This window comes from Lissotriton helveticus, chromosome 3_1, assembly GCF_964261635.1.
Source record: "Lissotriton helveticus chromosome 3_1, aLisHel1.1, whole genome shotgun sequence".
NCBI classification, from domain to species: domain Eukaryota; kingdom Metazoa; phylum Chordata; class Amphibia; order Caudata; family Salamandridae; genus Lissotriton; species Lissotriton helveticus.
The window spans coordinates 2,077,075,842-2,077,089,507 of record NC_136061.1 but is presented as its reverse complement, the minus strand read 5'-3'; the positions used below and the strand labels follow the sequence as shown (position 1 = coordinate 2,077,089,507).

The window sequence follows — 13,666 nt, the reverse complement described above, 5'->3', positions numbered from 1 at the left end:
AGTACACACAGCACTACTGCATTGAAAACTAGCTTTGACGGGTAGGACATTTCGACCATTTGGTCTAGAAGGATTTTTTGGTATGAGCTATTCCACGGACCCATCACCTTCCGAGGTACTGCTTTGGTATCGATCATGAAATCCGCAGTTAGAAGTATCCATCAGGAGTCCATGAGTAACTTACCTTCGATAACGCTCTCTCTTGTGGATACTCTAACTACAGATTCTTAACCTATCTTTCACCACCCCTTCTATAGACTAGTCTCTTTTTCCCATCCAAAAAAGTCCCACAGTAGAGCTCTGCACACTGGTTTATTGTTGAGCTCTGCTTCATAATGCGCGGACAGAGATCAAACAAGAAAGTGACATCAACATGCAGGAGTGGTTTCATCCTCACTTCGGGGGTGAAACAAAATCAATGCAAAGCCGTAGCAGGAGCATTTGCAGAAGAGCCAAGAGAAGGTATATCTAGTTTTCATATAACCCATTTTAATGGCAGTTCTAATTTTCTTTCACTTTTATAGCGTTAGCTTCGAATTTAAAATTTAAAAAATAAATCAATATTAATGCCCAGTCTAAACACGGAGTAAATGTTCACAATGTACCTGATTCTTTTGTGTGCATTTCTCCAGAATGATACCATTTTATTGATTTCCAGCGCTCTTGTTGCATTGGTGCCTCCGGTCCCGGCCTGTAGGGTGCCATCCTCCATTTTCGGAAGGAAGTCCTTTGCAAAGGGGCTGCCAACATTGTTATCATTTCCATCCTGAAAATAATACAAACGTTGCATTCATATAGCACAAATAGACTTTTTTATGTTCCATTTTTACAACCCAATAGAAAATCTGTTCTCATCTAACATGCCCCAGAATGATGGAAGCTATAAGAGCCCGTTCTAGGGAACACAGGGCAAACAGGGACTACTATGCCACAGCTGTAGGGCTGGGATCATTTGCCGCTGATGTTCCAGATCTGTCCTGCTATGGCCCTGCAAACTGAGCCCAGTACAAACCCATCAGAACGTGACATTCAGTAGTAGCAATGGTGAGCAATCATGGGCTTCTCAGGCAGGTTAGTGTGTGGGTGTAACAGGCTCAGCACTAAACAGATACACAGCAGTGTAATAACATTATTGTCCAGCACTTCGGACATATAGTACTTTAATAAACAGTAAAACATAATAATACACAAAAGTATCAAATTCACAGACTCTCTGGTGCAGGGCTATTGTCTTCCTGTGAGGATGCCTTCTCTGCCCCTTTTCAACCCCTTCATTTAAGGAATTCAAGTGTAGGTTTCAGCACAGGTGCAGTGCTTCCTCCTTAGGTATGATAGGCACCAGCAAGCACTCAGTCTCTCAGTGTTTGTCTGACAGCGCAGTCTGTATCCACAGAAGGCCTCACTCTCGCACCCCGCTCCTCAGTCCTGGTCCTCCCAACATCTAGGGAAAAGTGCTAGCCGCAGGTGCGTCCACTTCCTTCAGTGGCAGGTGTACAGATGTATTCAGCCAACCACCCTCTTTCGGGCACTTTGTGTCAGCTGTGGATGGGCCTGCAGATTGGGGCAGGTCTTCCTTCCTTCCAGACTGGGTCAGTCAGTTGTTAATTCAGCAGTTTGGTCCTCCCTGGCAGAGGCAGTGATGCAGTCTATTTTTGGTCACAGGTCCGGAGACAGCAGCTGAGTTCCTACAAGGAGCTTTAGTGCAGCGGATGGGTCTGATTGGGCACAGTTCCCGTCATTGTCTTGCCTGCCACACAATGATTCAGGCACACAGTGGCAAGTAGTGGCACAGACGGCTGATCAGTAGCCCGCACAGGCTACTGAACAGCCCGTGCTGTTCAGTAGCCCGTGGGTAAGAGCCAAGGGACTAAGTGTGATACAAGTCCATAAAGGATACTTGGGCACGTTCCATGATCTTACGTAAGTTTATTCTTCAGTGGCATAGACCACTCATCCATCCCAGGGGAAGTGCCACAGCTGTGACAGCAATATCAATCAAGGCACATTTGGTAAGCACCACAATTTAGCAAAGGTCTCTTCTTGATTGCACAAACCACTCAGGCATACTCTGGGGCAAGTGCCACAACTATAACAGCAAGGTTAGCAGGGTGTTCCGCTCAGACACACTTCTGCATCACTGTGAATCCTCCATTACAATAATGGTGGCATCAGTAACACTTCCACAAGATTCTATCCGACAAACCCACAGTACCAAGATACCCACCTCCTGCAGGTTTGGCTCGCTTCTTCCCTTTTCTTCCAGGCAGGGCCCTCCAGGGGTTCCAGGACAAGGAAAAGCTCTACCTAAAGGGCAGACTCCAGGTGATGTTCCCTCAGCTCTGGGGCATTGGCTGTCAGGCAGACATCAGCCCTGCTTAACCAGCAGTCTTCTGAGTACTCTGTGGAGCTCCCCCTACCTGGTTGAAGGGAACTTGAAACTGGAACAATTAGTGGGAGAACAGCTCCCACTCTTATAAAGTATAGCAAAACCTTCTGTCTGTACTTTCAAAACCGGTATGGCCAGTTGTTTTATGTGTCCTTCTCAGGCTATTCTCCAGACTCATCTTTGCCTATAGTGATGCCCCTCACAGCAGGGTTATGTCAATGCTGGAGCACCCACAAGAGAGACACAAAGAGTTATGATCATTGCTCGTCTTCTCTTTCGCTACTTCAATGTCTAGGTCTTTGTGAATTATGAATGGAGAGTACACCAGTCTTCTTCAAGTAGTAAACCTCTTTATTCGCAATGCTGTGCACAGCAGTCTGCTCTTCACAAAATCCCCCAGCAACTGCCTGCTACACAAATGTATACCATTTACTTATATCGGGTACTATAACATCATAAACCATGATGTAGCATGGAATCCTTAACAACAATTCTACACACATCTTCTCCCTTTAACAAAATAATAAAATTAAATTATAATACAATATTGGAAAAAATAATAATTCATGACATTTGTTCAACACTCCTTCGAAATAATTAAAAATAAATAAAAACTAGGGGGATCTAACCCAGATCAACATGAAACATATACTTGCAGTACATTTTTTAAAATAATTATTCTTTAAAAAGTCAAATGGACTCATTTCAATACATAATCTTTGCATTTGGAAGGTAAGTTTATGGTGAAAACCAAGATTCATATTATCAGATACCTCTGAATCCACTCCTGAATTAGAGTCCAATATATTGTCATGGTAGTCAACAGCAAATTCTGAATGTTCTCTCATCTCTATATTAGATGTACTGGTGGAATCCTCACACGATATTTATTTCAAATAACCAGCCACTTCCCACACCCTAGTTCATTGTGACTCCAGAACCTTTACATCTTGCAATGCAGCTAAGATGTCAAACCTTTCTGTCAGTTAGACATACAGAATTACTCAAGCTCTTTCAAAAAATAAAAGATCTAGAAAACAAACGTTCTCCTTTTTGGAACGTCCCACACTTCTTTAAACAACCCAATCACAAACAGATAAAGACACTTCCTTGCTTCCATGTTCTGAGTCATAGTATTTCTTGTAAACCTTTTGTGCTTTTTAGATGTTATCCCTTACCTCATCAGGAATCCAATCTACCTTCCTAGATTCACTCATCCATCCCTTAGTGTAGGTTGTTATGTCCATAGCATTTTCTTTACTTCAAATTCCCAATTCTTACTACTCATTACAGCTAACTGAATTGAACTATTGGTTACTCTATTAAATTTCTCAACAACACCATTTCCAGTGGGAGGCAATAGTTTCAGAGATCTGCTCTAGTAATTAGTTCTACCCATAACTATCCTTTACCCCTTTTTTGTCCTAATAACACTAGATGTCCTTCATGAAACAGTTTCAGTACATTTTCCCTCAAATGAATTGTTGTTATCAAATTTACACTTCTCAATACTAACTCCTCACTCACAATCATTCGTTTCTAATTTCCCAATATTTCCTAATTATGACAATCAACCTATTTTCACAGGTCAGTCCTTTTACAAATAAATCTTAATTTCCATTAACCCATTGTAAGTGATACACAGAGCTTTCCATTCTTCATGGTTAATGCATGCTTCCTCCTCAGCATCAATACTGGCCACTTGTTAATCAATAATTCCAAGGAACTTCTTTCAAGGTTATGGGGAAGGGATAACCTTCTATGGCAATCGGCTACCCTATTTACTGCTCTAGGTACATAAAGTCATTTATAATTGTATAATTCAGTCTTGCAGTCTGATAGACAGTTTTGCCAGGTATGCCGATGCTCTTTGCAAACCACTAGTTGTAAGGACTTTGGTGAGCACCTCATGGCTGCTTTGGATTTCAATTTCTTTACCACAAACAAAAAACTTGAAGTGCTTTATATTCCCCACACATGCCAATATCTTACGCTCAATCATTGAGTATCATTCCTCAGGTGCTGATAAACTAAAGCAAATGCTTTTACATCCTCCTTACCATCATCTGCCAATTTTACAACTAGCATCTGATGTTATTACACTTTTAAGATTAGGATCATACACTTTTAGAGGCAGAACATTACTGATATCATTTTTTATGTTAACTAAAGTATTATTACACTCACTTGATAAAAAAAATCTGACTTGATTTCAACAACTGTCTCAAATTATGCGATTATTTCTGTGAAATTTTTCACAAATTTAGAATACTAATGTTAGTCCTAAAAAAGAATCTTAACTCACTCTTGTTTACTGGACAAAAGGCATTCTTTATTGCTTGACCAAATTTTTCCTTGGTTTAATATATTGATTACGAATTGAATGTCCTAGATATGTTACAGAATGAGTGGCAAATTTGCATTTCTTGATCTCTGCTGTTAGACTTTTCTCCTTCAAGATGCCTAACACAGTCTTAAACAGTTATTATTGATTCCAAGCTGGTTAAGCACACCCTGACTGCACGCAGAATGTGAATAGCATTTGAATCAACACACCGATACAACGAGTGTGGAATCCTATAGGGCTCATCTAACTGTATATCAACTTCACTATGCCAAAAACGAGCAAGTATTTGTACTGCTATGTAGTCTGATCTGAAAAAACATGCAGTAGACTGTGAAAGAACACTTGCTTCGTCATGGCTTGCATGTATGGAAACCTTTTACCTTGAGGTACAGTGTTTGGAAAAAGAAAGCACACCCTCTTAGGTGGTTTTACATAATAAATATATCTGACATTCACCTAATCCTCACCAAGTCCTACCAGTAGATGGATCTAATCACAAGTGACAAATAACAATCACAAATTGCACTTTTTCATTATTACTTAAATATACAAATCAGCCAACATTCATCTACCTTGTGCGAAAATGTAAGTGACCCCTGCAGAGGGAGTACTATCGTTTTGACATCACTGTAATGATAGACCTGATATTTGCAATGTGGAGTATAAACTGTGCTAGGAAGGGCATCAGGTTGGCTGGCAGCGTTGAACCAGATGCCAAAGCGGAAGCAGGGTGAGGAGATAGCGGCCACAGAGACTGAATGAGCTAGCTTCAAAGCTAAGCACTGGCTGCCGCTGAAGGAGCCAGAACCAAGAGCGAAGCAACCGGCACTGGACCAGAATGTGGACAGGGGTCTTGGGTGCTGAGACAGCTGATAAAAGCATGTCAGAGGATGTTCCGATCAAAATTACCAGCAAGGTCTGCTTAAAGGCCTCCGCCCTGCTGTAATGAAGAAGCTACTTCAGTGACCGTAAATTAAGGGAGTGGCTCCGGAATTGGGACGCGTCCAAAGAAGAAGAGGTTCCCATTTGAAACATTTGATCTTATTACCTTTTATCTTCTAAGCCCTGTCTGGAACTTGTAAACAGGGAGTAGGTCAGAGCTAATAAGCGGGGCGATCCTGCGCCTGAGGATTTCGGCACAAGTTTGGCCTCCGGATCTCAGATGGCAGTCAGAGTGTGGGTCCATCACCAACAGCAGGCAAAGGATCACGCAAGGCTGAATGCCCAAAAACATTGGTGGTTAATCAGGCTTACAGAATGCGCTGCCAGCATCAAAAGCAAGACATTGTTACAACAGATTCGGGGTACACTTTGGCAACTGGGGTAAGGCTTCATTTAAGGAATGTGGAGGAGCGGGCATCCTTTAGAAACAGAAGGCTCACTCACTGTCACTAGGGACAGAACCCTGAGACTTTAATAACCAATGTAATAATGAAGAGTACAACAGAAAGAGTCACATTTTCTTGCATTTATAGTTAGGTACACGCCTTCTTATACTTACTTTGTGAGGTAGTCTGAAAAACCAGCAACCAGGAATATTGATGTCGTTATGAGGGCCGTTGCCATGGTGACAAGCGGGCAAGCTAACGTTAGGCAATTTGGTGTCTTGCTCTCTCGATGTATTCTGCAGTATAAGGTGAGACAAGAAGCATACTCTGTCATATGAAATTTTAGTTTATGTTACTGTCAACATTACTCCTCTTTTACAGTTATAAATTATAACATAAGATATGTTTAATGAGGAAAAACACTGAACATTTGATCCATAACAAACTGAAGAAAATATTAAAATGCTCACCCCCTGTAGTGAGTTCTTTACTTCCAGTTCTCTCCATCCACAACATGCTTCTATGGCTGGAAAATGTGTCAAACCTACATCTGACAAGCTAGAATGAAGTACTCCAGTCCTCTATATGTATATTTGTTGATACACACTATTTGCGCAAAACGATACTCACCTAAGTAGAAACCCCTATACTTGAATTCATTATGCTCTCTTTCATTCTAAACCGACCCACTAAAGACATGTGTGAGAGAAGTGGTTCTTAATCTACGGTCTGCGACTGCTAAATATTAGCAGATGAATCGTATACAAGCGTAAAAAAGCAAGACTAGAAATTGTTTAGCTCTCGATACAAGTGAAGAAACTTGACACTGGAGGCTAAACACTAAGTCGGTATCTTTATTTAGCCACATTTATAAAAGACAGAAGCACTGGTATGTGCTGACAAAAACAGAGCATGCATTATGAGGGGAAAAACATGATGTGCTAGAGTCTAGCATATCGTATCATCTCTTAGAAAGAACACTATATTTTCAAAAGCTTCAAGTTTCGAATAAAAATTAGATTTCGATTTTTTGCATTTTTTTTATATTGTTAAAGAAAATATAATAATTGATGTATTAAGTTATTTATTAGTTAATGCGCACTCTTTTCTCCTTTTTAGGTTTCGACCTGGCGAGAGCACGCAGTGCTCCGCCCAGGCCGAAATCTTTTGAGTTACAGTATGGATGTTCGTCCCGCCTCTGTTTCCCATTGGCTAGCCCAGGCCGAAATCTTTTGAGTTACAGTATGGATGTTCGTCCCGCCTCTGTTTCCCATTGGCTAGCTCCATAAATGGACGCTAGCCATTGGGAAACAGAGGCGTCCGTCATCCTCCGAGGCGACTCGTGGGCGTTTCTGAGAATTTTTCTCATCCGGCCCCTTTGGACACGTCAGTGCGGCGGTGGGCGGATGTTAATTTTTTTTTTTGGGTGCTTGCGGTTTTCGTCATTGTTGCCTCGTTCTCCTTGAGCGCGGTGAGCAGTCCGAGCCTTCCCCGAGAGAGACAGAGCAGTGCCCTCACACCCCGGGGCTGCCCGGCTTCCAGGCTCCAGCAGAGCAGATTAGCTCAGCCCAGCGCCCCGGCTGCAGCTCGCATTACTGACCCTAAGCTTATTAATGCACAGACGTGTAAGACACGCCTTTGCGGGCAGATGGAAACAAATGTGCTCTGACTGGATTTCATGCGATCCCTTCCACCGTCTGCGACTCGCGGGCAGCAGCAAACAACAATTATGTTGAGGTGTGATCGAAAGAAAACTGTTGGTGATGCTTTGTGTTTACGCACGTGGCACTTTGGGGCTCCCGGGCTTGGGGTATACAAAGGAGAGAAAAGCATTTTCACTTTTTAAGTTAAACAATTCGTCCTCCTCCAAAATGCACCCGTTTAGTTTCCTGGATAACCCCGCCCAACACTTCAATATTAAGCCGCACCACCCCCAAGCAAGCCCCGAGCCCCCATTTGCTGCGCTGTATTTAAGAGACACTTTGTCATCGCTGATCTCTGCGACCGAGAGAGAGGGCGAGAGGCGCGTTTGGTTGTAATCACGGCACTGTCAGTCCCTTAACGGGCTATTCATTATCAGGGGGTATAGTGTGTTTGTGTGTGCATTTGTATGTGTGTGTGTCTCTGTGTGTTTTTATATGTGTGTGTTACACTGTGTCCCATTGGGTTCACCTTCTGCCACTCTGATGGGTGTGTGCTCAGTTTGAAGAGCCCCATACCATGGGGTGTTGTGTGCGCGTATGTTGTTCTCCTCTGAGAAGTGTGTCGTTATGTCCCTGTGATGTGTGGCGGGTGTTCTAGTGACACACTTTCAGTGGGTGTATGTCGCGACTATCTGGGATTGGCGGATATACTCTGCCCTGAGTATGTTACTTAAACTGAGCCCACGTGAGTTTGGGGGGGTGAGGGGGGCAGTATATGATATTCCCTTGCGTCGGTGTGTCTGGAGGAGAGTTATGATCTGCCCCCCCCCCAAGCCATGCGACATCATATCGTCCCGAGGGGTGTGTGTGGGTGTGGAGGGCCGGGGTATTGTGTGCAGTGTGATCCTTTGGTGCCGTGTGCGTGCATGAGTTCTGTCATCGCTCCCATTAGTGTAGTGTACACAGTGCTGCTGAGTTGTGTGTGTTTGGGGGGGTAAAGAGAGAGAGGTACCCGCTGGGACTCCTTAAAGCTGAGTGTGTATGTGATCTGTTACCCTTGGGTGACTCATACCACACCGCTCTGAGTTGTGTGTGTTGTACCCCACAGAGGCCTCGTGATATCGCATCATGTGTGCCGCGGGTATGTTGGACTTTCCTCTGGGCAGTGCACAGCATCGCCCTGACAGAGGTGTGTAATAACATTATAAAGTGCCTCTCAGGGCGGGCTTGTATTACAATCTGCCCGCTGAGTTGCGGAGTATGCTCTATTGTGCCCCGTGAACCCGGTAGTAGTGCCCCTTCCCGGATGTGGGAAATGTGTCACATTTTACCCCTCCCCCGCCCACTTCAGATGTCCGGAGTGGGTTATCTTGTGCCCCCGGGGGTGGGGGTGTTGCATTGCGCCCCTTTGGCTGGGAGTGTGTTATGTTGTCCCTTCTGAGTTTGGAGGCTGTGTTGTGCCCAGAGTGAAGCTTAGGAGCGTGTGGGTAACGTAGGTGGGGTACATGCCCCCCCCTTGCCCCCCCCCCGCCCCGCAGGTCGAGAGTGTTCTGTTGTCCCCTCTGAGTTTGGATCTCGTGTTGTGCCCACAATGAAGCTCTGGCGTGTGTAATATTGTGGCCTCAGAGAGGTGTCATTCCGTGTCCAGGGGGAGGGGGCCTCGCCCGCCCCACCCGTCTTTACAGGAATAAGCAATGGAAGGTGTCCTCTTTCGCCCCCTAAGCCTGCTACTTTCACTAATGACTTATATAAACCGGGGACCGAGCCGGATTATCCGGGCATTTGTCCTGCCTTGTAAATGTTGTCAGATTCGTGTAAGCACAACACTGGACATGTGCTCTGGGACCCCTCCCACCCTCCCCCGCACTCCACAATCCCTCTCGCACAAACATCGGCCCTCTGTTGTGGTGGACCCGCGCCACCTGCTCAGAAAGCAGTAATGTCACGATGGACAAAAAGCGCTTCCAAGTAGACTCGAGGAGCTTTAAGTAAATGTTTTTGAAATTTTATAAAGCTCTTCCTTTCGCCTTCGGGATACTTCAAAGAGGTACTGCAAGGAAGCAATGCCTATGAATGTCACTTCCATCGACGTGTACTCCTAAACTGTGAAGGGCACTAGGAGTAGGAAAGCGCTACCGGCCCATATAAATGGTATCAAGCGCTTTACAAGTGGATATAAAATAATCTGTTCATATTTGCCATCCAAAGATGGTGGGTGTACTATTTGCGCCTAAACGAAATGTCGGCAATTACATCAGTAGACTTACTTTGTGCTCTAATTAAATAATGTATATGTATTATTATTATTGTGGGCAACAACAAAAAGCACTTTTGTATTTTGTAATTGATGGTGGAACTTGGCGCCTTACATAGTTCCACCAAACAGCGCGTTAAAATATAAACACAAAACGAGTAGGATACAAAGTGTATTAAAATATATCCGTTATTATCTGTTTCTTCTGTGTTTTTGAAATTACGACGTTTCTTAGATCCACGCTCAGCCATTTACTCCTACCAGCACAGTGTGAACTCACAGGTCTGTGTGTGTGGGGAGGGGCGAGGTTTTATCCCTCCTAAGGCTGTGATTTCTAGCTCATTTCCTCCGAATGTGGCCGTTTTATGGGCCTCATTTAACTCTGTAAAACCTGACACCATCTGCGGGCGCAGCTGCAACGCGTCCTGGTTGGTGAGTTCAAGGCAAGATCACACCACCACCCACCTACCACCCAAGTGACATGAAGAGAAGCAAAGGCTACTACCAAACAAGCATTTACAATGCAACGGTTTTGCCTTTGGAAAAGTTAGAGCTATTGGCATTGTAAATGACAATTTTTTTATTTATGTTTTCTTTTTGAAAACCGATAAATAAATTGCATGTCATTTACAATGCCAATAGCTTAATCTCTCGCAAATGCCACACACACCCACACCCACAGAGAGCCCCCCCAGACAGAGCCCCTCCACACAGAGCCCCCCCCACACACAGGGCCCCCCCACACCCACAGAGCCCCCCACACACCCACAGAGCCCCCCACACACACACCCACACAGAGCCCCCCCACACACCCACACAGAGCCCTCACACACACACTGCGAGCCCCCCCACACACCCAGACAGAGCCCTCCACACACCCACACAGAGCCCCCCACACAGAGCCCCCCCACACACCCACACAGAGCCCTCCACATACCCACACAGAGCCCCCCACACACCAACACAGAGCCCCCACACACCCACACAGAGCCCCCCACACACCCACACAGAGCCCTCCACACACTGCGAGCCCTCTGTGCAAGTTATACACTGTTGTTAGAGATGAACCGACCGCATAGGTAACCGACAGGTTTAAAAAGGACTTCAAAGGTGACAGACTGGGGAGAGAGATTATGATGTAGGAGTGAGAGAGAGAGGGATTGTGCAGATAAAAGAGGAGTGTGAAAAGGGTTGTACACAGCAAGAAGTCTGAGAGGGAGTGTGTAGATAATGGGTAGGTTTGGGTTTGCAAGAGATTAAGCTATTGGCAATGTAAATGTCAATGCCATTTATTTATCTGTTTTAAAAACCAACACATAAATAAAATTTTTGTCATTTACAATGCCAATAGCTCTAACTTTTGCAAAGGCGAAACCGTTGCATTGTAAATGCTTGTTGCTTCTTTAAGCTCAGGAACTGCACACAGCCATCCTTGCTCCCTCTCCCGGACTGAAGTTGACTCCTACTCCCCCTCCTCCTTGTTCGCTCCCTCTCTTCGATTGCAGCTGCCTCCTCATCCCTGCTTGTTCAATCACAGGGCCAACAATATGCTTATGTTTAGGGTTTACGCTTTTTAGCATTTGTGGCATGCACGCTTGTTATGGCCACTCTGGGTGTTTCTCCTCGCTTCAAATACCCCCTCAACCGGTCGCATAGTGCGTGTGTACGGCAGCAGGACCGCAGCACAGCAAAAATATCATATGACCCACGGCCTCCCAGAGCTATCCTGAATTTGAACTTTTACTATAGTGGCCACGCTTAGCCGAACTGAACTTTTTTTCTTTAACACGCTCAGTGCTGCAGTAACCTGCTCTGGCTTACAGAGCTGTTTAAATCTGAAAATCTTTACCAACGAGTTCAGTCTGTGCCAGTGCTTAATTTGTAAAATATTAAGTGCAGGTTCTCAAATCTGTTTAGGAGACCACACCCCTTCTCCTGGCTCCACCCACTTCCTCCACTAGCTCCACCCACTTGTCTCCACCCACATACTCAACTGCCACTGCTGAAAGCCAGATGTAATACCGCATCTGAATTTTCAGCAATGGAGCCTTCCTTAAGGGTTTGATAGTAGGTTCCCCCAGCCTGAGAACTTTTTGAGAAAAATTAAATAAAAAAAGTGCATTTAATGCACAATTTTGGAACAAATTGTCTGAAATTTCTAATGCACTGAAAGGGGACACCTATAATTACAACCATACGGGCTTCTATTGTTTATGTCTAAATGCCATTAAAATGCCATGCCAGAGCTAACAGGGAAGGTTAAGTGCTGGCAGTTAAGCAATAGCAATACAGCACATATAAGCAGAGAAAGGATGACAACTGTGAAGAAAGGAGAGAGAGTGTCAGGCCAATGGTGCAGTGCAGTAATGTTGGAGTCACCGATGGTGCTAATTTTGAACAAAAGAAATCCAGGAGTTTTGTCACAATATTGTTGTGATGCGCAGGGTTTGTTCTTCTGGGTATCTGGATGAGACGGTTCTTGAAAGATGCTGAAGATTTCTCTTATTCAGTCAGACCTGCTAGATAAATTTGATAAATGAAGACTTTTTGGCTCTCCTTAGGGCAATATGGAGGCCTTACAGGTATCTTCAGTTAAAATAGTCTTGCACAACTTGCATTAAAGGTTGAGACTGGTTTGTTTCAGCTCCACTGGCACCACATGGAACCATTTTTAGGAGATTTAATGACAAATTTAGTGTATCTTGTTTTGGTTGGTACCAACTTGCAATGATGTATTGTGTCTTAGAATGTCCAGTAAAGCTGCAGTGCCATCCTAGTTGAGAAAGTTAGTTGTAACAACATTCTATGTTACCTCAAGCTCGTCTGTGATGACATATCTAACACCTGGATGGCATAATTGCATATGTCTTTCTTTCAAACAAAGTTTCCGCTTACCCCCGCTACGAGGAAGTTCGATCCGGAATACCCCATACAATGGACTACAGATGCGGTACGGTATCTCGGGATCCGTCTCTATACAGACTCTGAGGTTGTCCTGCGGGAGAACTACGGGGTGGCGGTCTCGAAGTTGGAAGAGGATATCGAAAAATGGATCACCCTACCGCTGTCATTGTTAGGGCGAATCTCCCTCATGAAAAATATTGTACTACCGCATTTTTTGTTCTTGTTCAGTAACATCCCAATGGTCTTATCATCTCATTTCTTCCGTCAATTACAAGCTTTAATTGTTCGACTTGCATGGGCCGGGAAACAACCTAGAGTGGCCTGGAACATACTTATTCGTACGTACGCCGCGGGTGGCCTGAACGCACCGGATCTGGAACTATATTATCGCGCTGCTCAGAGCGCGCATGCCTATCATTGGATACATTGGATATCATTGGATACATGGCCCAAAAGACATCCCTCACATACGCATTGAAACGATTATGGCAGACCCAACTCCTCTGCCCGCCTTGCTGGCAGGGCCACAGGACCGACAAACGGGCTTTCTTGACTCTTTGAATGCTGTCACACATGCTTGGCACCACATGATGGATGCCCAAGCGTGCAGCCTACTATATGCTCCAAAGGCGGCCCTTACTTGGTGCACCTGGCTGACCCCATGTATGGATAAAGGTGTGCTAACGGCACTGAGAGTGTTACATATGCACAATATGGGAGACTTGTTTGCTGGAGGCACTGCCCGTACTTGGGAAGAGATCGAAGCTGACGACATAACATACCCGCAGCTGGTGCGCTTTCAGT

At 44.7% G+C, this 13,666-nt stretch overlaps 1 protein-coding gene across 6 annotated transcripts in view; it reads right to left on the bottom strand.

Moving 5' to 3' along the window:
- The window catches only part of POLG (DNA polymerase gamma, catalytic subunit), a 575,771-nt gene that overhangs the window by 190,819 nt on the left and 371,286 nt on the right, over positions 1-13,666 (bottom strand). For all 6 annotated transcript variants that reach the window (XM_078683205.1, XM_078683206.1, XM_078683203.1 and 3 more), the window contains exons 13-14: positions 6,235-6,357; positions 606-766 (exon numbers count right to left, since the gene is read on the bottom strand). In XM_078683205.1, the coding sequence (XP_078539331.1) occupies positions 606-766; positions 6,235-6,357 (284 nt within the window). The remainder of the gene's footprint in view (positions 1-605; positions 767-6,234; positions 6,358-13,666) is intronic.